The sequence below is a fragment of the Linderina pennispora genome, assembly GCF_002104995.1.
Source record: "Linderina pennispora strain ATCC 12442 chromosome Unknown DL89scaffold_9, whole genome shotgun sequence".
Lineage (NCBI taxonomy): Eukaryota > Fungi > Kickxellomycota > Kickxellomycetes > Kickxellales > Kickxellaceae > Linderina > Linderina pennispora.
The window spans coordinates 175,413-199,139 of NW_024468257.1; the positions used below are offsets into that span (position 1 = coordinate 175,413).

The following is a 23,727-nucleotide window of genomic DNA, read 5'->3' on the forward strand; positions in this document are numbered from 1 at the left end:
GGTGACAAGCTGGTATTGTAGTGGTCACTGGTTTCCACTAGATACCTCCATTGGTTCAGCACAAGAGCTGCTCTCATTGTCGGTCGGCCTGATAACTTCCATGGCATCATCATGTTGGTCATCACTGGCTGCGCAACACTCCTAGGATATTTATCTATGAGCACCTATTGAATGAGGCCATATAGCTCTTCTAGCAGTCATGCAATATTTGTGGATATATTTTATAAATTAATTTGTCTCATGAACATGCGCAAGCAGTAGTATTTGGGCCACAATGGACCCAGTCTGTATAGACTGACTCAAGAGACTGTATCAGTGCTAAGGGCCCCAAGAACTATGCAAGCCAGATCATTTTTAATAGAAAGTTCTTAATGCTATGCATCTGCAATACAGCAAAACTGAACAGCATCATTTCTCTTCTTACTTTGCCTATTGAGTTTCTCAAATGAATATTACCCGCAGCACTACTGCCATAAAGACATCACTTGGTGGTATTGGCTTCCGTGATTCTATGTTGCCCCGCCTAGAGCAATTTGTATACAGTGTCAATATCATCAAAGAGCATACATACATGCTTGCATGATGGATATTACTCCATCAACTAGCTGACGATGATGCCTTTGACCCTGCAACATTTGTGAATAAGGGGGCTTTCGTTCTATTTATTTATTTATCTATCATAACATGAAGGCAAATCCACTTGCTGCTATCAGAATTAGATTTTCCTCATTTCATTGTTCTATTTTCTCTTTATATTTTGCTACCCAGTCCAATACTGGACCGGATCCTTCTTGTCTTCCTTCTATATTTTTTCTACTTGCTTAGTGCCTTTCTGCACTCTCTCACACTTTCCCAATATATCTATCTTCGGGTGTTCCAGCCCGCTCTACAATTTTACTTGTATCGCTTGTAATCTTCTGACAGCTGCTGCATCGGCGGCAGCAGCAGACACTGTTGCAGCACTTAACAATGCATATGCACCAGCACCCCCAGTCTGTGCACACGACCCGGTCCAAGGGGTTACACAATCTGTGTGGGATGTGTGGGGCCGGGTTGCAGATCTAACATCAAAGCCATTTAAGGTGCATGGTGATAGAAAATTCCACGGAATGGTGACAACAGATGGTGTAATGATATGCATTCTGTTACAAGACAAGGTATCCAAGGCTGATGCTGCAGTAGGTGCTGATGCTGCGGGAGGCGATGCTGCGGGAGGCGATTCTGTGGGAGGCAATACTATAGCTGACTGTTGCTATATCCACCAGATCCCACAGCCTGAGCTGCAGAATCTGAAAGGCGCTGTGTATTCATCGATCCAGGTCGGGGCGATTTGCTATACATGATGCACGAAAATAGCAGCAATGGGAAAGAGGGTGAAAAAAATGCTCTACCGCTACGCACGGCAGCAGCGCAATAAGGAGCTCAAGCTGCGCCACTATGACAGGATTCGTCAGGCTACAAAAGATCAAGTCCCAGAAGATGCTGTCCGCAGAGCAGAGGCAGAGCTTTCCAAGCACTGCTGCCGGACCCTTAGCCCAGCAAAATTCCGTGCCTACGTTGCTGCCCGTGCATCTGTGCGGTGTGTCCTAGCACCGTTTTATGCAAACACGGTGACAACACGAATGTTACTAGAGCAGCAGCCAACTAAGTCAAACAAGCAGCACCAAAGGCGCTGGAAGGCCCATCCAGGTGTCAGTACCAGTCCCAAGGTGTACCCGCTTCACCGCAAGCTGCGCCTTGATTCATTCATGAACCAGGCCCGTGCAGACCACAGGCTTGCCGCAAAACTCCGGAGCAAGTTTGGAGCAAGTTCGGTCCAGATCCAGTGGTGATCATGGGCAATTGGAGTGCGCCAATGGCCCGATACCATGCGCTGATTCATGGCAAGGGATGGCGCGACAAGTTCAAGCACCATGGCTTTGAAGTCTATCTGATCGACGAATTCCGGACATCGTCGATGTGCCCGTTCTGCTGCGAAAAGTCACTGCAGACATTCCGGCATGTTCCCAACCCGCGGCCCTACCAGAGATCGAAGAACTCAACTGTGAAGTGCCATGTCCTTCTCCGCTGTACAAGCGAGTCATGTAAGCGGGCCATGGCACAATACAGGCGGGCCTATTCGTCTCAGCTCTTGAACCGCGATCTCGCAGCAGTTCTAAACTTCAGACTCATTTTCCAGTCACTCTGTGATTCAGGCAGTATTCCTGAACGGTTCCGTCGCTCTACGGCTATTGCTGCCAATGCTTCTGGCACCACCCCTGCAACAAAGAGGCCGCGCAAGAGGCGTGCAGCAGCAGGCGATTCTGTTGCCAGCAGCAGCGAGCCAGCGCTGAAGCGCCTGCGCTGAGCAGGCCATCAAGACAGGAGATGTCCATGATCGACATTGCACCAACAACCATCCGACACGTTCAAATGACCGGTTCGCCGTGATGCCCTTATCGATGTGTCAACCCATGCTGACTAGCAGCCGAGCTCGCATCGCAAGCAGAGTAATTATAGTACGATAAATTATGGAAAATGGGTCAGCATTAGGGTTAGAGAGTAGAGGAAATTGGTAGTTGGGTGGTGGTGGTAGTGAGGAAGTAGGGATGAAGCAGTCAGTATGACATTTTGTGAGGACACGAAGAGGCAGGAGGGCAGTGAAGGACGACGACGGTGTGTTTGAAGTGACGCGAGTGCAGCTAGGAACAGAGGTAAAGAGGCAGATGACGCAGGAGGAAGAGGTGACAACGAGTGAGTAGCAGAGCAGACTGACCTGGCAGACGCTGTGGACATGAGGGAGCAGACGATTCAGTAGCGCAGATTATGCTGGCAGACCCAGCGACGACACCAAGAGGCTAGAAACGGCTAGCGGATCAAGGTATCGCGAAAAGAGTGCAATAATGACACTGCAGACCAAACTCGGGAGAAGAAACGGAGAGGAAAAATGTGCAATGACAAGATGGAGGGGGAGGCATACGATGGCGTCGGCACGCCCATGCAAGCCGCTTGTGTGATTTTTCCCTTGTTTGTGACAACTTTTTAATCAGGTGAACAGAATGCACAACCAGATCAGCAGGCAACTAAGGCTTGTGTGCTTGCAGCGTGTTCTTTGGTGACATGGCTACCCCACTAGCGGCGTCAGCATAGGCCATGAGATGTCGGCTTTCTAGTCGACAGCCCACTGGGCCACTTGGATGTGCGACCGATAGATATGTCTTCAGGGTACCAGATAGCAAAAGAAATTCCAGTTAGCGCTCGTCATTTTCTGCCATTTTCTGCCATTTTCTGTTACATCTGGTTTTTACATATCAATTTCCATATCCTCGCCTATACAGACATCTGCGGCGGGCTGTCGCCACTTTTAGTTACAACATCGATATGTATCAGTGATAGCCATGTGCACAAGTGTGATCTGTGTTGTGGTCGAGCTTGTTGCTGGCAGAGACTTTCTGTGCAATATGTCGCATCTGCACAGCGAGCAGTGGGTATGCCCATTTGGTAATCCTAGCGTCTAGCCGTGCAGCACCGGTGGTGGAGGCTCTAGGAAACCTCTGCCTATCTGCCTACCTGGTTGACAAGGTATCACGCGTGGGCGTCTCCATTTGCGCTGGAGTACTTGGGAGCATTTTCTCCGCATCACGAAATAGCCCTAGCCATCTCCACCCACGTCATCGAGCAAACTGGCTGGGCATGGCTTTTTCTCCCTATTTTCGTCAACGCTTCTGCATTTTACTCGTGCATTCGCAGTTTTTGCATTAAAGCTGGCTTCATTTTCAAACATTTATTCCTTTCTTGTTCTTGCTGCCACAAAAGAATGTCAGATGGAATGTCGACACCACCACGCACAGGGAAGGGAGCTCCAGTACCAGTTAAGCATGTGCGACGGCCGGCGCGCACCTTCGGGCCGTCGACAGCGAGGTCCGAGTCGCCGCTAACACGAATGGCTGACCTCTTTGCGGAGCCAGTGAACGGAGCAAAACACACGCGGTCACAGTCCACCCAGCTCAACGTGCCTGCTGGTAGCCCGGCACAGACGCGCCCTCGGCGACTCTCTGAAGCAGTAGGTGGCAGCGCATGGCGCAGCACGGCCGGCAATGGCTCGCCGTCGCTGCAAGCCCAGTTGGCAGGAGGCAGAGGCGAGGCTAACGGGCGTAGTCGGCGGGCAAGCAATGCAAGCTCGACTGGCGCAGGCGAGACCGCAGCCCTGAACTGCCCAATATGTGGGGTAATGGCGCCTAGCCTGTTTGCCCTGAATGTGCACCTGGACGACACTCACTTTGCTGGCGACGGCAGCGGCGGAGGGATGGGTGGCGGCGCTGGAAGCACCGCGCTGCGAGAGCACGAGGCGAGTGGCACTGGGCAAAATGGGCAGGTAAAGTCGCGGTATGCGTCGCAGGACGATTTGGATGAAGTGAAAGGCGCTATTCTGGGGTTCTTCCGAGGTGCTGGTCGTGCCGTCAAGGGGCTCAGTGGCACACAGACCCAGGAGTCGCCCAGTTCTAATGCCAGTGACATGGGCGACGATCGCCAGATCCCATCGGCAGGGACCGAGCAGACAGCTGTGAGCCAAGGGCGCTGGCACGCTGGGCAGAGCGATGGAGCCGATCGAGGGCAGGTGACAAAGGCACACTGGCAGCAGTACAAGTCGGGCGATCGCTGCAATGTACCAGCATGCACACTGGTGCTGACATCACAAACCGGTCATGTCAACTGCCGCAAGTGTGGTCGGCTGATGTGCAGCCAGCATTGCAACTACCGGCTGAATCTGGCGCCGACTGCCCAGCCATCGGCGCGCGGCACTGCGTGCAGAGTGTGTGAGGAGTGCTACCAGCGCGCGACGCAGAGCCAGAGTGGACCATCGCGCAACCACACAGCGGCATTTGTGCATCTGCGGCGAAAAGTTGTCAACGTGGCACTGCTGGAGGGAAACCGGATGGAGAAGCGGCTGGAAAAGCTGTCGCTGGTATACGCAGCAACAGATACAGGCGGATCAGCGCCATCGTCGCTGCTGCGTTCAAAGTCGCTGCAGACGGCTGAGCAGGAGGTGGTTGTGTGGGAGGATGATGCCCATGTCCATTCATGCCCGCTCTGCCAAAAGTCATTTGGGCGGCTGGCGTCTCGGCGGCACCATTGCCGGCTGTGCGGGCGGGTGGTGTGCGGGCGGCCCAGCTGCTTGGTGCAGCTGGCGATTCCGCTGGCGAACCCCGACGGGTCTGGCTTCTCGCAGGAGCGGTTTGCCAACGTCAAGGCGTGTAAGGACTGCGAGCACATTGTGCTGCGGCATCGCGACCGGACTGCGCGGACAAGCCAGGCGCCAACAGTTCTGGCACAGCTTTACACGAAAATCGGCCAGTACATGGAGCAGGTCGAGGAGGTGCTGCCGACATTCAACGCCTTGGCGCTTCGTTTGGGCAGTGCTGGGACTGCAGGGAGCCCCGACTTGCCGCGGGCAGCGCGGATCCGTCGGCAGCTGACGGCGTCGTTCAATGATCTGGACAAGATCTCAAAGCGGATTGCGCAGCTGCCGGCACAAACGGCCACGGACCAGCGGTTGCATGTGGCGATTCGACGGTCGGTCGCGCAGTACCTGCAGCTGCACATGTTTCCGCTGACCATGCTGCCAAAGCCCGACCACAAGGCCAGTGCAAAGCCAGAGCGAGCGCCGCGCGCACCCACGCCGCTGCGGCAGTCGACCAGTGTTGCAGAGGCCTCGGAGGATGGCGATGCGACGCAGAGCAAGGACACGCTGGCAGCAGCGCCGCCATCGGTGTCTCCTACACCGTCGATTCCGTCAAGCATCTCGACGCTGAACATAGAGGCAGACGTGCCGCTGGCGGCCAAGAGCCCGGGGGTGTCGGCCAAGTCGATTGTCAGCAATGTCACCAGCGTGGGCGGTGCGGTGGTGGGCGGGACAGTCACTGGGATCTCGTCGCTTTTGTCGTTCGTCACGCCGGGGACGCCCAAGCAGAGGAACAAGTCGAGCGGCGGGCTGCCGTCGCAGGATGAGCTGATTGCGCAGGCACTGGCCAGGGACCCCGAGCGGGAGCAGCGGGTGGTGGACATGGGGCATGACGAAAAGCTGACAACGCTGTCGGTGCTGCGCGACCAGCGCGAACGAGTCAAGGGGTATATTAGAGAAGCACAGCGCGAGCGGCGACTCGAGGACGCCGTGTCGCTGCAGACATCACTGAGCGATCTCGAGGTCGAGCTCTCGCTAATTGAGCGTAACTTGTGAGGTAGGAGACTGCACGTTATATTTCAAAGTGGCTGGGAAAAAGTAAATAAAGCGAAAGAGCGCAGACAGCGTAGCCTAACTCCATCGGCAGTGGGTAGCTACAAGAGATGTCGAGTTGCTGCAGAACATGTGACATATGAGGAGGTATCCAGGGCAAGTAAAAGCCGGCGTAGAGAAGCTGCGAGGCGAAAAATGCGAGTTGGCCAGGCAGAGCATGGGTTTACTCCTGCTTGGGGTTGGCGGCCGCAGGAGCCGGGGACGCGGCAGCGACCTTGTTGAGCTTGGCCTGGATGAAGGGCTTCAGCGAACCGTGGTACAGCTTCTCGGCGCCCTACATGAGGTGGGGGATGTGGAGTTGGTTCAGCATGATGGGCATGGGGTGTGGTGTTGATGGATCATATGACACATAGCATGGGCTGGGCACGGGGAGTGGAGCAAACGCAATTCGTCAATCGTTTCATTCAGGCATGCAGCTGTTGCCTGCAGACACAGGCATGGCTGTTGTTTCTTTCTACTTACGCGAGTGTTGGGCAGCATCAGCCAGCCGAGGAAGGCGAGCTTGAGGACGTAGAAGAAGGGGATCCAGTAGAGGATAAAGCCGGTGAAGTACTCGGCGACGTTGAAGAAGCCAAAGATAACCCTACAAAACGCAGAGCGAGATTAGTGCTGGCAAGTTTGCATCTGGGTCTCTGGGCCGTCAGGAACCGCTGTTCGCCCATCCCATCAGCAAAACCCCGCTGGGCTCAACAAGGAGCACGCGATCATGGAATTGATGGCGGGTTTTAGCCGAATACGTACCAGTATGTAAGCCACTGGGCGTCGTCCTCCTTGCCCGGGGACTCAATCGCGTTCATCGACTGGTAGGCTACCGAAAGAAAAGAGCCCGTGTGAAGGCATGCAAATATTAGAAACTGAGTGTCTCAGAAAAAGCGTACTGCTATGAATAAAAACTCCGACACTGTAGGGCCGTCCATGAAGGCGGGGACGCTACTTACCAGCAAAGCCAAAGCCAAACAGGTTGACCAGCAGAGGAGCGCCGATGTTGAACAGAATCAGCAGCACGGAGACAGCGCCGACGCCGATGGCGCCGTAGGCCTTGCGCACACCGGTCTTCTCCTGGAAGCACCGGGCGGCGGGCACGTTGTCGAGGGCCTTGTCGATGACATCGACGTACTGGTCGTGGAGCTTCTGAACCTGTTCCATTGCTGGCGAATTTGAGTAAAGATGAGGTTGCTGCAAAAGCGAAAAAACCCAGGTATAGGGAAGAAGTGAGAAAAAATAGGTTGGGAGGGAGAGAAAAGAAGACAAACGTCATCGGAGAACGGCAGCGGCTTTAAGCAGGCATCAGGGAGAGAGAAAATTTTCATGCTTGGCGAAAGTGGGTGGTTTGTCACACTGCCAAAAACGGAAGTAGTACGCGTGAAAGCCGGCTGCATCGCCGCCCGGCATGTTGGGGGAGAGATTGGGCGTTGCATTAGTTGGTGTATTGAAATAAAACAGTGGGCCGGTGGTCAGTGCTTGGGCGTGGTTACCGCTGCGGTTGCAGACCGGGTCAGGCGCTCGATATGGCGCTCGGAGACCTTGACGTTGATGGCAGCGCTGATCAGCGCGTCGGCGTCAACCAGCGACGGCGGGATGTGCAGCAGGAAGCCCAGCTGCTCGGTGATTGTCGGGCAGGCGTCCAGCAGATAGTCGCTGGCGAGATCCATGATGGCCAGGGCAATGCGGAACAGCGCCTTCGGGCCACGATACAGGAACCAGTCCCACACGCGCAGCGCCGACTGCCACGGCAGCGACAGCGTGAAGATGGTCATGAACCACGGCGTGGCATACATCAGCGCATCGCAGCCCTGCGCAGCCAGGTGCTCGTACAGCTGCGGGCAGCGCTCACGCAGCAGCGACTCGAAGACAGCCGTGTGGATGCGCAGCCCGCCTAGATCCGGCTCGTAGTACCTGGGGATGTAGTTGCTGATGGTCGCAGCCAGCGCCCAGAAGGCCCGCTCCTCAGACATGCCCACTATCAGGAACAGCCCCACCAGACGGCCCATGCCCTGGCAGTATCCGACCTTGGCGTTGTGGTGTGCATATGCCCGCAGGATGCGCCGCAGCTGGCGCTGGCCAGCACCGTCGGCGTCGGCAAACATCACGTGGTCGGGATAGCACCGCGGGACATCGCGCTCAATGACATCGTAGATGGGCAAGTCGCCCATGGCCAGCAGCGCTGCGTAGTGGTGCGGCTTCTCGAGCCGCGGCGCACCCGAGAGCAGATAGTAGATCTGGCTGCGGAGCCGCATCGGCAGACCCGCCTGGACCAGCTGCTTGATCTTGCGCGACCCGCGCATGGTGCTGGCATCCAGCGTCCGCAGCAGCGCCCCCCACTTGGCCTCGGCCGACTCTCTGCTGTCGCCCAGCCCGTGCGGCAGGCTGCGCTGGTGCCGCAGCTGCGTCCCGCGGCTCGGCCGCTGCGCCCGCCACGCATTGTACTGCTGCGTGTACTCGGACTCGCGGCCGTCGTCGCCCTCAAACTCCATGAACCCATCGGCATCCACATGCTTGACCTGCTTGCGTCGCTCGGCCTTGAGCTGGTGCAGTCCGTTGGGATCCAGATCCACTTGAGCCCCACTGCCCTCGACGTCAAACAGGTTGCTGGCCAATGCGTCGCTGTTGTCAAACATGGGCACCTTGCCGGCAACTCGCAGCGCAATGCGGCTCAGTCCAGCTCGCATCAGCAGCCGTGTGGCAATCTGCCGCGACTGCTGCGTCGTCGAGTGCTGCTGGTGCTGACGGTCTTGGTGGCTCGGTGGAATGTGGACATGGTGGCCCTGGTTCTGCTGCACTGCGCCTGGTGCTGCCCGCTTCGTCCCATGCGTGACCGACGAGAACTGTGATGTCATTGATAGCCGCCGCGCCTGTGTCTGTGCTGAATGTACATTTGAATGCACTGATGCCCGTCGCGGGTTGGCCGAGATTTCCGCCGATACCCGAGGCTCCGCCATGCTGCTGCGTCGGCTGCCTTGCTTGCGCACGGAGAGCTGTGCAAACGCATCGGAAATCCGCGAGGACCGCCGGCTGGAGCGCTGTTTCACGCCGTCCTTGTCGGCCTCCTCTTTCTTCTCCTCCTCCTCGTCTTCGGCGGGTGCTTGCACAATGCCTTCCTGCTGCCGGCTATTATCGCTGCGCTGAGGAGTACTGGCTGTCAGTCTGTCAGTCGGCGAATCCGGGGCATGCTCAAGTCGCGGCTGCACCGGCGGCAGCGGCTCCGACGGGAATCCCACCCGGGTGCTGCTCATGCCAACGCTACTGTTGTCACCAATGCTACTCTTGACAGACCGGCTTGGGCCGCGGCTCACTGGCGCTGACCTTGATCCCACCGGACCGCCGGCGTGCTGTGTGGGAATCGGCGGCATTGGTGGCAGCTCCCGGGCCGGCGCGCCTGATACCAGGTCCTTCTGCGTCGATGGGATTGGAATGAACGTCGACACTGTTGGGCCTGCCATTGGACTAGCAAAAACCTCGCGCGATGCGACCACATTGCATCCACGCCGCTGCCGCAGCGTCTGATTATCCGGCCGCTCCTGCGGCACAGTCACCGCCGATGGCCCCTCAATAGCCAGGGTCTCGTCCTCTTCTCCGTCATTGATCTGCTGGATTGCGTGCGAGTAAAACAGCGCATTCTCCAGCGTCTGCGAGTAGCTGTTATCCGACTCCGCCTTGCCATAGTAGCTCGATGTCGCTCCACGCCCTGCTGCCACGCCAGGGTTGAGCATGTTTGCGCTGTCGCTGCTCTGCAGCCCGCGGCTGCCTCGCCACGAGTTGATTCGGTCTTTGTGGTGTTGCGGGCCTGGCTTATGCGATAGTCGCTGTGAATGCCGCAAGTCGCCCGCCGCCATAGAGTGCGTGCTGCCTTCGTCAATGGGTAAATAGTCGTAATAGCTGTCGAGCAGTTCCACGTAGTCAATATCGCTCATTCTCTCCTCGCTCGACGGAAAGCGTGTCGCGGTGGCGGATGCTGGCATGCTCCTGCTCTGCCGCAGAGCTTCGGGATATTCGCCGTCAAGCTGCAGTGAAGACAGCACGGGGGGTGATGCGGTCTGGCCTGCTCGCCCCCATCTGCTGCCATGAGGCGCTGATTACTATCTGCATTGCCGTCCAGCATTGTGCCGGCGTGGTGCTCTCCGTCAGCAGTAGCCATGGAATCAGCATACTGCATGTCGTTGCTGTCCTCAGCAACGTTGTTGTGCCTGCTGGTCCACCCGTCTGCACCGCCGCCGTCCAGCATAGCAGTGCTGTTTACTGCGTCCGTCTCTGTCGCGCTGTCTCCTAATGATGCCGCCGGCGAGTAGTATTCCATTGTCGGTGTGCTCTGCAGCGAATCCGTTTTGTGCGCCTGTGCTGCTGCTGATGGTACTATGGCGCCTGTTGCGCTCTGCTGCTGCTGTCGCTTGCGGCCACCGGCCCGCGTAGCTTTGCTGGTCTGAGGTTTGTTTTTGTTTTTGTTTACCGAATCGCCAGCGAGCGACTCCTGCTCCGGTTCGCTGCAGCTGCTGTGCTGTGCAAGCTGCCTTGGCAGCCCATCGTCCCCACTGCTGATTATTGACCTGCTGTGAAGGGGTGTCCTCGCTGCGCCAAAGTCTCCACGACTCGTAGCTGCAGACTCTGGCACCTTTGTGAACATGGAGTCACTCGACGACTTTGCAATTGTGCTGTTGTCGGTCATAGAGTCTCTGGTCGCGCTGGTTGCCTGTCCAATACTGGCGTCGTTGGCAGCCGGAAAAGGTGAATGGGAAATGCTGCTCAATTGGGGAGGCGTCGTTAGCGAACGGGGTGGACAGGAAGAAGAAATCTGCGCTTCCCCACTGCCAATGCTGATACCGGCAGTTCCTGTGTGCTGCTTGTGTGCGCTCTGCAGCTGGCCATTGGCCGCTCGCGCCGACATCTCTGCCATGCTTTGCGGCGCTTGAGCTCTACTGCCGCCGGGACCACTCGGTTCTGCTGTAGCAGCAGCAGCAGCAGCAGCAGCAGCAGCAGCAGCGGCGGCAGCTGGTCGGACCAGACGCAACCGTCCTGACCGCCGCTGGCTCGCTGAGAGCGATGCGGCGACAGCTGGAGGCTGCAGCTGCTGCTGCTGCCGTGGCGAGTTGGCGAACTGGCCGCTGTTCATCGTTGTGCTGTAGTACAGGCTGGAGTTACACCGGGGAAGCGGGAGCGAGAGGGAGAAAATAGGTAATATCAGGGAGAGCAAAAGTATATGTCGCGGGAGGCGCGGAGGGGGAAGGGGAGAGGGAGAGCGAGGCAACAACAGCAAAACTAATAGGGAAAGAAAGCGATATAATACTAGGGCTGGGCGCGGTTCGTCCCCGATCGGCCTACGTGCCAGAGCCAGCCCTTTATACAAAGCTGCAGACCCTCTCCCGCTCTGTCGTAATTGGGCTGGGAGCGCGTGTGGGCCCAAAAGCTCTAACCAGGCTGGAAAAGAGGGCGCACGCTAAATTGGGCGCCGAGCTTTGACGCAAATCCTTGCGATTCACTGCAGACGCTGTTGTTGTGATTGTTGCCGGACCAGCGAGTAAGCGGTCTTGGGCCACAGCCCGCGCTCCCAGCCCCAGCGATCTGCGCAGTGCGAGCCGGCGCGCAGGCCGAGGGCCCACGCTTAACGGGGGCTGCTGCCGAGCCCACTGTGCATGGCCGGCCATTTCGCCTGGGTGTATATTTAGCACCCCCGCCGGTCCCTGCACGCGCCATTCCCGCAGGTGCGAAAATACAATCTAAATATACACGTCGGACAGGTCGCCTTGCGCAGGTCGAGTGTATAACGTAAACTTTTGTTGATGGTGAAAAAAAACTGAAAAAAGCTTCTTCGTCACAGATAGATTTGCCTGACATCCTTTGCGCCAAACGGCTCGCTGCACGACGGGCACTTGCGCTGCCGAGTCTCGATGCGCGAGTCGATGCATTCCTTGCAAAACACATGCATGCAGCGCAGCAGGACATGCGACTTGAAGTGTGTCTGGCATGTCGGGCACTTGAGCAGCGCCTTGTAGTCGGCGCACATCTGCGCCAGCCCGCTCTGGTCGGTGATCTTCTCGGCCTCGCTGACGCGCTTGCTGGCCAGCTCCAGGGCCTCCTCGGCGCGCCGCCGCTCGTGCTCAGCCCGCGACAGGCTGTCTGTCCGCTCGTCCAGCATCTGCGTCGCGACGCGGTGCTTCTCCTCGAGCGCCCGCACCTGCTCCTCGAGCTCCTGTGTCCGCCGCTGGGACTCCTGCAGATTGGTCTGGCAGCCCTGCCATGCCAGCGTCGCCTGCTGTGTCTCGGCGCTGGCCAGCGACAGCTCCTGCGCCATGGCCCGGTCGCGCTCCTCGATGGTCTTGATGTGCTCCAGCTGCTTTTGGTTCTGGTGCCGCAGGGCCTGGTTGGCCTGCTTCTGCGCCTCGCGGTCCTTGTTGAGCCCGATAAACTTCTCTTCGTACTTGCACTTCTCGGCCACCACACGCGAGATGTGCTGCTCCTTGCTGGCCAGCTCCCAGACCTTGCTGGTGTTCTGCTTCTCCAGCTTGGTGAACGAGTCGCAGATCGTCTGCAGCTCGCGCTCCATCATCTCCGACGTGCGCTGCAGGCTGTCGCGCTGCAGGATCATCTCGTCGACCTGCCTCTGCTTCTGCGCCAGCTCGCCGGCCTTGTCAGGCAGCTCTGCCAGCATCTGGCCGTGCTCGTCGACGCATGCCCCGCCCAGAATCGATTCGTACTTGGCCAGCCGCTTCTGCAGCGAGTCCGCAGTCTCCTGCGCCCGCGTCAGATCGGCTGCAAGCTGGCTTGCGTCAGGCTGCGAGCTTGCGGCGAGCTGTGCGGACAGCTGCTTTTCACGCCGCAGCGCCTGGTCCAGCTTGGCCCGCAGCTCGTCGGCGACGGCCGTGGTTTTGCTCAGCTCCTCATCCGTATACGTCTCAAACGCGCTGCGGTCGCCCTTGAGCACCGCAATGCACGCCAGCAGACGCTTGTTCTCCGAGATCAGCGAGTTCATCCGCTCACGGCGTACGTCTGACAGGAGCTTCAGCTCAGTGCTCTTCTGGTCCTCCACCGTGTCCTGGGCGCGGCGCGACTCGAGCTCGCGCTGGACCTGGTCGCGGTGGTTGCGCACACGCACGAGGTCGGTCTGCAGCCGCTGCAGCTCGGCTTCCAGAATCTGGCGCTGGGAGTTGGCCGCGGCCTGCAGCGACATGTCAAACTCTGTCCGCGACGATTTGAGCTCCGCCACCTCTTTGAACAGCCTGTCGACTTCGGCCTGCAGACGTAGCGACTCTGCATTGTAGTATTCGCGGCTGGCCTCCGCTTGCTTGAACAGTGAGGTTTCAGCTATAATGTGGTCGGGGATGTTGGAGATTTGTAGCCGCAGCGCATCAAGTTGCTTCTGAATCTCGGCGTTTTCGCGAACCTTTTCCTCAATCTCAGACAGGCGGCGCTCGGCAAGCTCGCGGTAGTCGGTTTTGTCGTTGGCTTCCTGTGGCTGCTGTGGCTGTTGCAGCTGCTGTTGCTGCTGTGCTGTTTGCTGCTGTGCTGGGCTGCCTGCTGCAGACGGGCTGCCGGCGCGCGAGTAAACTGCGCCGTTGGCAATCGCTGTTGTGTTCGGAGGACTCGGCCCGGGATGAGTCGCCCTTGGCTGGTGAGGCGGGTCCGGACGCGTGGCTATGCGGGCTGCTGCCACTGTTTTGCTGATGCGGCTGGGTCTCCACGTCGAGTGCTTGCACTGTTGGACAGACCGAGCGGTCGAGTTTCTTTAGCGCCCGCCGTAGCTCGGTCTGGCTGGCTTCAAGCTGCTCTCGTTCCTCAGCAATTTGCCGAGAGAATTGGGCCACTTGGGAGCGAAGGTCAGCTACCTCTTTCTCGCTGGTGCGCATACGCGACAGACGCTCGATCGCCGACTGCCAGTCAACAGGGGACGTGCTCTTGCTTTCAAGCTGGCGTAAAATTGTCTGCACGGCCCTATTGAAGCGCTGCAAGCTGGTTTGTACGACATCGGACTTTTCAACAGCAGAGTTGCTGTCAGCCGTGGCCATGCCATCGTCTGCTGTCTCGGCGATTTTGGTCGGCAGCAGCATGCCGAGCCACGAGTCCACTGCTGACGGGTGTGCAGAGGACAGGCTGCCATCGCTGGTGTCGCTGTTGATGATTGTGTCAAGCTGGGCGACAGCCTGGTCCCACGCATGGCATAGCCGGCCTATCCGCATCGTCCACTGCTCCTGGCGGCGTTCGAGATCGCTAGCGCGCTGCTGAGATCTGCGGGCATCGCGCTTGTACTCTTGCATCTGCCGCCAAATGGCCTCCTTTTGAAACTCAGCGAATCGAGTCCTACAGAAGCAGCGTGTGCCAGCAATCGAGAACACTGGCGATGATTAGCAATATGCAACCGGTCATGCTTATACCCACTTGCCGCGCGCGCCCTCCCGCAGAGCAGGCTGTTCTTTTCAGGCACATCAAGCACGCAGGCCTTTGATACTTTACCAGGTCGAGCATTTGTGCATTCTCGTCAAATTCGGCCGATAGGGCTTGGAAGTCGGTCTCCTTTGACGTATGGCGCTTCTTTGCGAGCGTTGCTTGGGGCTGGCCCTCCAAGTCCCGACTCTCGTCCGACCGCCTCTTCCGTTCGGTCATCATTAGGTCAAACGGGCGGTGAGAAATGACTTGTGTAGGCTTGTGGTCGTGGTGTGTGTGAACCAAATGCGTTTGCGTGGCGGGATTAGAAGCAAATGCTGCGTATGGCAGGTCTGCGCTTGCTGGCAAGGCCAAGGTAAAAAAGCTAGGGGGCTGACGAAATAGAAACAGGAGCGGCTCGCGCGTTTGCTGGTGATATTGCCTTGCGGCCTATACGACGAGCACCAGGGAGAGAACGCGTAGAGGTAGCTTTTTATTATAGGCTGCTCCTAGAGAGGGACAGAATAAAGAAAAAAAGGCTGTACAGGAGGGAAGGTCGGGGAGAGCAAAATGGGAATTTGGGAGACAGAATAAAAAGTTAGTCGATGCCGGAAGAGAGGAGAAAAATGCGCGAGGCGAGTCGTGCCGTGTTGGAAAAAAAATTGTTTCAAAGACTGCCAGAAAAACACACACAGAACCGCTGGCCAATCACGGGCGGTGCCCATGACCGCCAGCTTACTGACATAGACTTTTGGCTGATTCCGCCAGCACGCTCTTTTTCGTCTCTGCGACTCAAGATTTTTCTGATACAGGTAAAGCATGCAAATTGTCGCGCTCCGGCGGGAATGCACCCAGCGCTGAGCACAGCTGTAGGCACTAACTCGCACCCGATTTGAATGCGTAGACTCATTTCCACACAGCGGCACAAAAATAAACATGGACGGCAGCAGGGCACTCGAGAGCTACGGCAACGACGGATCGTGGGCCGTGACCCGCTTCTTCAAGGAGGAGATCTTTAACCCGCAGATGCTCGCTGCCAACCTGGGCGTCGCATACGGCGTCGGCGTGTTTGCGGGAGCCGTGTACTTTTTGGAGAACTTTGGCGAGCTCCTTGTTCAGTAGATTTTTGAATAAAGTCGATTTCATAAGCCAACGGTTTATCTGGGCTAAATGCGTCTACTGGTTCTTGCACTGGGGGGGCTCCGACGCCTCCTTGGCAGACCGGCTGAGGGCGTCCTCGTCGTCGTCGTCGTCCTCGTCGTCGTCATCCTCGTCGTCGTCCTCGTCGTCGTAGTAGTCGTCGAGGTCCTCGTCGTCGTACTCCTCGTCGTCGAGTCCCTCGTACTCGAGGGCCTTGCCGGTGAACCAGTCGATGGCGTTGGGGATGATCTTCTCCTTGAACTCCTCGGCCAGCTCGTAGTCGAGCTCGATGCGGTCGCGGGTCTCCTCGGCCAGCTCCGAGTCGTCGTCGACCTCGGGCTCCTCGATGGTGGCAAAGAACGAGAAGAAGGTCTCGGCAGGCACGGTCTTCTTGACAACGCGCGTGCGGTTGGTGGCCTTGTGGCGCTGCTTCTTGGTCTCGATGGTGACGCTCAGGTCGTGCTCAGGCTTCCACTTGATCTCGGTGCCCACGGCGCTGCCAAACTGCAGGTTGCCGCTGACATCGGACTGCTCGTAGTAGTAGACCTTGCTCAGGACCTCGTTCTCGAAGAACGGGTTCTCGGCAAAGACAAAGTCCAGGCGGAAACCGGGCTTGTCCTCGAGATACGCCATGCGCACGTCGCGCAGGAACTTGACGGCCTCCTCGTCGCGCTCGGTGATCAGCTCGCTGAGCTGCGGGTGCTGGCCCAGGGCCGTCAGCCAGAAGTCGGGAATGCCGCTGGGGGTCTCCTCGTCGTCGTCCTCGTTGACCTCCTGGATGCCCGACTCGGGCTCCTCGTCGCCCTTCTCCTCGGCAGCAATCGCGGCGCCCTGGGCCTTCTCCTCATCGGTGGGCTCAGTCGAGCCGCTGATGATCTCGGTACGGCGCGCGTATAGCGGCGCATACAGCTTCTGGTACTTCTTCTCGAGCTCGAGGATCTCGAGGTGCAGCTTGGCGTCAATCTCGGTGTGCTGCTTCTGCAGATAACGCAGGCTGTCCACGCGCGCACGCACCTCCTTCGGCAGAGACTCGACGTAGCCCGACGAGGCGCCAATGAGGTTGCCCAGGCGGCCCTGCAGCATGCTCAGCAGCGCTGCGTTCTGCACCGGGGTGATATCGTCACCACCGGCGGCGGCAGCAGCGGCGGCAGCAGCGGCGATGGGCGCGTTGAAAATGGGGGTGTTCTGGGGAGTGGGCGCAGTGTCGACGTGCTTCTCGCCGTCGTTCTTGATGTCAACTGCCTTGTTGTCCGACATTTTTCAACTGGAACTGAAACTGGGGTTGAGGTCTTCAAATTACTCGGAATCGCTGGTTCGATGGGGGCGAAGCAGGCACGGAGGCTGGGGCCGAGATGGTGAATGGGAAAAGTGAAAAAGTCCTTACAAAAAGGGGCGAGCAAAGAAAAAGAAAAGTGCGCGGTCACATCGGCAGGTGGGCTCGCCAGCCAGCGGGCCTTTGTTTATGCTGGGTGTTTCCTAGCCTGCGTGCGCTAAAACGTCAACGCTGTCGTTTTTGTGTGGGCTGGGCCAAGCAAATTTTTTTTATTTTAATCAAATCGATCAGCTGCTGGGCCAGGTGCCGCTGGGCCTAGTGCTGCTTGTCCGACCCGGCGCTGCCGCCATCCGACACGGGGGCCGGCGCCGGCTTGACGTCCCAGATGGGCTTGTCTGACTTTGAGTTCTCGATTATCTGCGCCATGATGGCGTCGTGCTGCGCTCGCCGCTTCTCCTTGTTGCGCTCGTACTCTGCGCGCAGCTCGGGGCTCATGCGCTTCAGGATCTTCTCCTCATCAGGCACAATCGTGTACCGCAGCAGCACTGCAACACCCATGATGCTGCCAACAGCCAACAGACCACGACGGAAAGACATTTCGATATTTATGTTAGGCACGCAGAGATGTAGATAAGGACAAAGCCGCGCCAGGCACAACCACGGGAAAATCTGCGGTTTTGATTGCGCACGCTCTGGCTGGCGGTTGTGGTTGGGCACTATTTCCGACGCCGCGTGTCCTCCTCGACGATGACCTGCAGATGGAGGCGCACCGGCCGTCCCAGGGCCTTGGAGATGTTGACGTTGGCCGAGCGACTTATCCCCAGAATGACGCTGCCGCCCGCACCGGTCAGAATCTTGGCTTCGCCCTTCGACGACACCACCAGCTCCTGGCTGATCACCAGCGCCTTGCGCTCAACTGCAGCTGGCTCACCCTCGCCGGCCACGTACTTGGGCGGAATCGGCACCTCCTCCCAGCCAACATTGCGCTGCTTGACCACGTACGGCAGGTGGCCCTCCAGACGCGCAAACCACTCGGCGCGGATCAGCTCCTCGACGCGCATCAGATCCGACATGTCGCTGCTGACATCAGCCGGAACCAGCCAGTCTCCGGCCTTGGTGCTCGCCAGCAGAATCTGCTTGAGCTCCTCGACGTTGGTGTCGCCCAGCGCCGATATGAAGACTGGGCCAGCGACAAAGTGGCTGTACTGGGCCATATACTCGCGAACCTTCTCGCCCAGCTTGTCGTTGTCTTGCACCAGATCGATTTTGTTGACAACCAGAATGGCCGGTGTTTTCGAATTCGTGCCCAGCTGTGCAAACAGGTACTTCTCCACGGCGTCTGTTTTCTCGGTCAGCTTGAACGCATCCAGCAACACAATCAGATAGTCCGCCTCGGCAATAGTAGTCCAGGGCGAAGTCACCACTGACCGCGACACCCGCCGCAGCGCCTGACGGCTCACAACGCCAGGCGTATCCAGAAACAGCAGCTGCCTGTTGTCGACCGTTGTGCTGGCCATGATCCTTGTGCGTGTGGTCTGCGGGCGCGCCGAAACGATCGAGACCCGCGAGTTGGTGAGACGATTTATCAGCGTCGACTTGCCCGCGTTAGCAGCTCCGATAATGACAAACTTGCCGACCTCGGCGTCGACCGGCTGCTCGATTTTGCCAAACACCTTGGGCATGGCCACCATTGGATCAGCGGCCTTCATTGCTGGCTGGAACTGGTGGCCTGCGGCATGGGCGACTTGCTGTTGTTGCAGCTTAGACTTTTGCTGCCACCTTTGATGTTCTTGCTGCTGCTGCTGCTGCTGCTGCTGCTGCTGCTCCTTGGAGGATCCAGATTGCGATTCCTTTGCCAGTTTTGCTTTTGCTGGCCGCGACTCGTTGAGCACCTGGCGCACCTTGGTCAAGTACCCCGGGGCCCAGGAGCTGGTGTGAAAACGGGCTGCTGCCGCCGGCTGTGCCCTTGAAACTGCCCGTGCCAGCATTCTCGTGTTTATCAGCGATGTGTATGTGTGTGCAACAAAAAAGCAAGCGCGGGGGAGACGAGCAAGAGAGTCAAACCTTTGGTCAGCAGAAAGGCCTGTTGGCAGTAGCCCATGTCGAGTGATTCGCTTTTGGCGGCTATTGAGGGTTGGAAAATTTTTAAACGCGGTCTTGTGTTTTCTGTCCGAAAAAGTTGCTTCTCTGCTCCGCTTTAGACCCCGATTTGAAACTTACTTGCACCTCACATTTACTTCTCCTTCTAAACCCCTTTTGGCTTTGCACCACAGTGACAAACATGTCTTCCCGTCGCCGTACTGAAGAAAACTTTGCAGGAAGCAGCTCTGGGTGGGACATGCCGAGACGCACGCGAGTACCGTCGATGCCAGTGTCGCGGGAGCGGGAACGGGAGCGGTCACGTCACCGCCTAGAGCAGCAGCGTCTCGATGCACATCGACGCCAGTGGATGCAGATGGCCATGGCCGAGCATGGGCTATCGGTGTCTAATGAATCACTGGCCCTTGCAGCGTCCGACTTTGATCGCATCATGCGCCGAACAATGAACACAGCCACCCCTCTGGATGGCAGCAGCAACGGCAGCAGCTCGCAGCAGTCACAGAACGTCCGCAGTCTGCCTCCACTGGCACACCTGGTGCAGGCAGCGTCTGGCAACTTTGCTACTGGCCCAGCCAGCTCGCGGCGGTCACGGATAGAACCAGCAAACATCCAGAATGGCTGGGAAGTCGTGTCTGCGGGTCCCATCGACAATGGAGCAGATCGCCCCCGAGCGCGCAGACGGCTGAGCAGCTCTGGTAGAGCTGGCGCATCATCGGCAGCAGCCACCAGCAGCAGTACCGCGCGCAGCGGCTCGCCACGTCGTCCGCTGCTGCTCCGCCCATCCACACCGCCTCTGCCACCCACGTCGTACCAGAGCATGCCGCAGCTTTCAAGTGCCACATATGCAAACCCAGAAATGACAGACAGCAGTGTACGCACTCGTGGAGCCAATGTGGATAGTCAGAACGCGGCTGAGGACGAATTTGACGAGGACGACGGATCGGAGCTGCGGTTGCCATTTATCTCGGGCGACGGTCGGGTATTGCTGTTCGGAAGCGAGGGCGACGATGACCACGACGATGACGACGATGAAGATGGCGATGACGATGACGACGACCTCAACGATAGCGAATATGCTGGTGGTAGTGTTAGTGCGTCGGGTGCTTTCGGCTCTAGTTTTGGAGGCACTGGGTTTCCGTCATGGGAGGACTTCACATCCTCTTTCAACGTGCTTGGCGAGCCGCAAGATGACTTTGACGACTGGTTCCTATCTAGCATGCGCGGGAGCGTCAGCAACGTGGGTGCTTCGCGGTCATTTGGCCGGGAGAGTGCAGTTTTAATGCCGCTTGGAGATGCGGCTGAAGCACTACCGGAATCACGCAGAATGGGCACTACCGCTGCACTAGGCGCAAAGGGCAGGCAGCCACCCACCAGTGTCAATGTGAAGCAGGAGTGGAACCGCCGTGCGGCATGGAAGCCATACATCTACCAGGAGCCGGTGCCCAACCAGAACAGCCTGTATATGTTCGGCTCTGTACCGCAAGTCAAGCCTCTGGACATGCTAACACGGGCCTGCGAGTCGTCACGCATGTTCTCGATCTCGCCTGATGCCCGTGTGCTGAGCTTTGACTGTACCAACGCAGACGACATGGGCCGTGGCAGCGTTGACAACATCCTGTCTGACGACCGTTCCTTCTTCATCACCAGCCGTGCCAATAATGTCAACCTGGAGTTCTCGTTCCTGTCCGACAACGGCACTCCACACCGTAACCACTGTGCCATCGAACGCATCCGCATTTGCTCGCCAAAGAACAGGTATGCATGCACCGAACTGCTGGTGCTGGCATCCAGTCGCCGGTGTGATCTGAAGGAGCTTGCGCAATACAACGACTACACCTTCGCAATGTACGAAAAGCTGGCAAAGCGCATCGGGCGACGCGGTGTCAAAGCGGTTGATGCCAATGGACCAGTACCAATCGCCTATTTCTGGCTGACGTACGAGGAAAACTTTGATCAGCTGCAGGTTCTGCCGTTCAGCAAGACTTGCAAGTATGTGTATGTCAAGATGATCCGTGGCCACATGCCCGACCAGAGATCCATGGCCATCCGCCTCATTGAGTTCCACGGCTGGGCAGGGGCACGGGCCTTTTCTGAAGTTGCTGTGTGCTGAGCACCATTCACACCAATGTTCATAAAAATATATTCGCGGCTGCAGCTGCTCACTTAAACGTACGGAGCATTCGCTATCCACTTGTTGATCATGTCGAGCGAGTTCACGGGCTGGTCGTACGGAACCATGTGTCCGGCACCAAACACGCGCAGGAATGTGAAGTTCCCATGTGTGCGCACCTCGCCAGCACCCACACCGTCCACCGACCATAGCTCATCGCCGGCAGCGTTGAATGATTCCTTTCCAGGCCACTCGAGCTCCATCGACCACGCCTTGTTGCCGTACCAGTTGCATACGAAATCGGCATCGCCAGCATAGATAAGCACGCGGATGTTGTCGGCAAGAAGCGGCGGGATGTAATGGTGGAAGGGCTTGACCAGATCGCCGTTGAGTGAGAATCCATAGTTCACCTTCTCGGAGCATGACTCAAATTTCTTGACCTCCGCTCCAAGCGCCTTCTGCACACTAGCATCGTTCAGGTAGTTGTCGATATCCGTCATGATTGGGTAACACATGTCACCGCTCTTGCAGTCAAGGCGCACGTCATAGGGGTTCTTTCCCGCTTCATAGTACTTTTCCTCAATATGATCGAGGCAGTACATCATAGCAGGCACACATGTCAGAGTTGTGCTCCACGCATAACATGCCTTGATCAGTCGGGCGCATGTTGGGTAGGCTGCATCCATTGCGTCGCAGCTCTTCTGGTCCAGAACAGGCGGATAGGTTGAATTGCAAGCCATCTTCGAGTAGTACTTGTTTTGCACCAGCGAGTCAACGATGCCGTTTCCGATCCCAATAGAAGCCAGCGGCAGCACAATCTGCTCCTCCTCACTCACGGAAAGAAGGCTCAGCGACCGCTTGTTCTCCAGCTCCTTATTCGCCTCATGGATTGCCTTTGCCACAGCTGGGACATAGTGGCCGCCGTATGACTCGCCAAAAACATGGAGCTCGCTGTTGGCATACTCGGGGAAGCTTTTGTAGAACAGCTGGAGCAAAGCGTTGACGTCCTTTCCGGCCGCAATAGAGTTGAACACGTCTGAGCCGTACGAGAAGCCAACATTGGTGGGCTGGTCAAGGAAGATGATGTGCGCACGATCGTTCCAACTAAACGGATTGTGGTCTGTGCCGTTGCCACCCTCACTGACACGGCACGGGCCAAGCTCCATCAGCAGACCGGTGAACGAACTGCAGCCAGGGCCACCGTTGAGCCACAAAATGAGCGGCGCATCTTCGCGCTTGACCTTGCGCGCTTCAAAGAACCAGAAGAAAAAGTGCTTGTCCTCGGCGGTGTCGAGGTACCCGCTGTACTGGTTGACGCTGGTATCACATAGACCCGGGTTCTTCACGCGCAGTCGATAGTTGGGGATCGCATCCATTGTGGACACTGTTGTCCACTGGCTCATGTCTACCATCGCTGGATTAGCCACACGGCCAGACGCCTTAGATGCTGCGGCGCCGTGATGGTGCTGGTTGAAAACATGCTGGTGAGACGGCGCAGCAGTGCATGCGGTGGCTAGGAGAAGCGCAGTGCTTAATAAAAGACGAGTTATATTGACCATACCACGAATAAGTACCTAGAAAGACAACTGTCCAAAGTAAAGATGAGTGTGGTTCAGAAAGTCTTGGCGGCTGACCAAGAGTTGTTGTGGGCAATGAGTGATCGGCTCAAACACCATGGATTATCTGCTTATACGCCGCTGTTCCCACTTTCAAACCGGTTTGTACATCATGGTACTGTCAAGCAAACGCTTTCGGCTGATGTTGAACCTGTGAGAAAAAAAAAGATGATTGTCATTTTGCGTATGAACGGGAATGGGCCAATACTTGTGAAAGATAGTATTGCACGTGATTGGCAACCAGGGTATTTGTCACACCACACAATGCGGCCATATCCATGGTGGTTAAGAAAGAATCTACTATAGTACTGTTGCGCGCCCGATGCGGCTGTCCCTGACATCGACATGTCAGCCGAATCAGGTGACAGAAATCCAGGCGCCAACGAGACCCCCGCTACAGCCTACGATATGGAGGTAGAGTCTAGCCTCTGATAAGTTGCACAAATGGCAGTATTAAAAACTCCCCTGCGCAACTCGTCTATTCCCTTTTCTCTCTTTTCTTCAGTATTAAATATACATTTAAAAACCCCTACACAGTCGACCGACACAACAGTACATTCATCATATACATTGAGTGGCAAAACTGAGTCACAAAAATGATGTTCATCAAAAAAAAAACTTGATTAATATCTCAGATCAATCTGCAATACTCTTGGTAAAATTAATTCATAATCTATGCTATGCCCAACTCTAGCTCATATAGTTTCATACATACCACTCATCTATTCATTGAGAAATTGGCTTTTTAAAAATATTTTTTATGACATAGGAGATTAGTCAGAAGTAGTTAGCTATTTAATAATTATTAATATTTTTATTACTTTCTTGTTCCGATGCCAAATATGGTGTTTCTATGAAACCCCCT

At 57.0% G+C, this 23,727-nt stretch overlaps 11 protein-coding genes across 11 annotated transcripts; 3 read left to right on the forward strand and 8 right to left on the reverse strand.

Annotated features, from left to right (window-relative positions):
- Nucleotides 1-2,421: 2,421 nt before the first annotated feature.
- Nucleotides 2,422-2,906, reverse strand: DL89DRAFT_179339 (uncharacterized protein). The gene has a single exon (XM_040883875.1). It carries the CDS (start codon nt 2,773-2,775, stop codon nt 2,509-2,511), a length of 267 nt encoding a protein of 88 aa, XP_040742314.1. The 5' UTR covers nt 2,776-2,906; the 3' UTR covers nt 2,422-2,508.
- A 905-nt stretch (nt 2,907-3,811) lies between these two features.
- Nucleotides 3,812-6,217, forward strand: DL89DRAFT_247466 (uncharacterized protein; the record flags this gene model as incomplete). The annotated part of the gene is made up of 2 exons (XM_040885126.1): nt 3,812-5,680; nt 6,032-6,217. The coding sequence occupies exons 1-2, from the start codon at nt 3,923-3,925 to the stop codon at nt 6,215-6,217; spliced, it is 1,944 nt and encodes a 647-aa protein (XP_040742315.1). The 5' UTR covers nt 3,812-3,922.
- Nucleotides 6,218-6,327: 110 nt separating this feature from the next.
- On the reverse strand, nt 6,328-7,574 carry DL89DRAFT_179347 (uncharacterized protein). The gene is made up of 4 exons (XM_040883876.1): nt 7,213-7,574; nt 7,016-7,082; nt 6,737-6,857; nt 6,328-6,548 (listed from the first exon to the last, which is right to left on the reverse strand). Exons 1-4 carry the CDS (start codon nt 7,418-7,420, stop codon nt 6,438-6,440), a joined length of 507 nt encoding a protein of 168 aa, XP_040742316.1. The 5' UTR covers nt 7,421-7,574; the 3' UTR covers nt 6,328-6,437.
- A 184-nt stretch (nt 7,575-7,758) lies between these two features.
- On the reverse strand, nt 7,759-8,604 carry DL89DRAFT_206508 (TBC-domain-containing protein; the record flags this gene model as incomplete). The annotated part of the gene is made up of 1 exon (XM_040884096.1): nt 7,759-8,604. A coding segment is annotated over one exon (846 nt), but the record flags the coding sequence as incomplete, so codon positions are not given.
- A 3,455-nt stretch (nt 8,605-12,059) lies between these two features.
- DL89DRAFT_268363 (E3 ubiquitin-protein ligase BRE1) lies at nt 12,060-14,968 on the reverse strand. Its single transcript, XM_040887892.1, has 3 exons — nt 14,714-14,968; nt 13,892-14,544; nt 12,060-13,845 (listed from the first exon to the last, which is right to left on the reverse strand). The coding sequence occupies exons 1-3, from the start codon at nt 14,861-14,863 to the stop codon at nt 12,078-12,080; spliced, it is 2,571 nt and encodes an 856-aa protein (XP_040742318.1). The 5' UTR covers nt 14,864-14,968; the 3' UTR covers nt 12,060-12,077.
- Nucleotides 14,969-15,414: 446 nt separating this feature from the next.
- DL89DRAFT_268364 (uncharacterized protein) lies at nt 15,415-15,784 on the forward strand. Its single transcript, XM_040887893.1, has one exon. It carries the CDS (start codon nt 15,560-15,562, stop codon nt 15,743-15,745), a length of 186 nt encoding a protein of 61 aa, XP_040742319.1. The 5' UTR covers nt 15,415-15,559; the 3' UTR covers nt 15,746-15,784.
- Nucleotides 15,667-17,386, reverse strand: DL89DRAFT_179384 (NAP-domain-containing protein). Its single transcript, XM_040883877.1, has one exon. The coding sequence runs from the start codon at nt 17,018-17,020 to the stop codon at nt 15,800-15,802; it is 1,221 nt and encodes a 406-aa protein (XP_040742320.1). The 5' UTR covers nt 17,021-17,386; the 3' UTR covers nt 15,667-15,799.
- Nucleotides 17,387-17,752: 366 nt separating this feature from the next.
- On the reverse strand, nt 17,753-19,024 carry DL89DRAFT_258416 (P-loop containing nucleoside triphosphate hydrolase protein; the record flags this gene model as incomplete). The annotated part of the gene is made up of 1 exon (XM_040885606.1): nt 17,753-19,024. One exon carries the CDS (start codon nt 19,022-19,024, stop codon nt 17,753-17,755), a length of 1,272 nt encoding a protein of 423 aa, XP_040742321.1.
- Nucleotides 19,025-19,232: 208 nt separating this feature from the next.
- On the forward strand, nt 19,233-21,307 carry DL89DRAFT_268366 (uncharacterized protein). Its single transcript, XM_040887894.1, has one exon. The coding sequence runs from the start codon at nt 19,498-19,500 to the stop codon at nt 21,244-21,246; it is 1,749 nt and encodes a 582-aa protein (XP_040742322.1). The 5' UTR covers nt 19,233-19,497; the 3' UTR covers nt 21,247-21,307.
- On the reverse strand, nt 21,223-22,867 carry DL89DRAFT_268367 (peptidase S10, serine carboxypeptidase). Its single transcript, XM_040887895.1, has one exon. It carries the CDS (start codon nt 22,803-22,805, stop codon nt 21,300-21,302), a length of 1,506 nt encoding a protein of 501 aa, XP_040742323.1. The 5' UTR covers nt 22,806-22,867; the 3' UTR covers nt 21,223-21,299.
- A 299-nt stretch (nt 22,868-23,166) lies between these two features.
- On the reverse strand, nt 23,167-23,629 carry DL89DRAFT_179465 (uncharacterized protein). The gene is made up of 2 exons (XM_040883878.1): nt 23,578-23,629; nt 23,167-23,445 (listed from the first exon to the last, which is right to left on the reverse strand). Exons 1-2 carry the CDS (start codon nt 23,582-23,584, stop codon nt 23,264-23,266), a joined length of 189 nt encoding a protein of 62 aa, XP_040742324.1. The 5' UTR covers nt 23,585-23,629; the 3' UTR covers nt 23,167-23,263.
- Between the last annotated feature and the right edge of the window lie 98 nt (nt 23,630-23,727).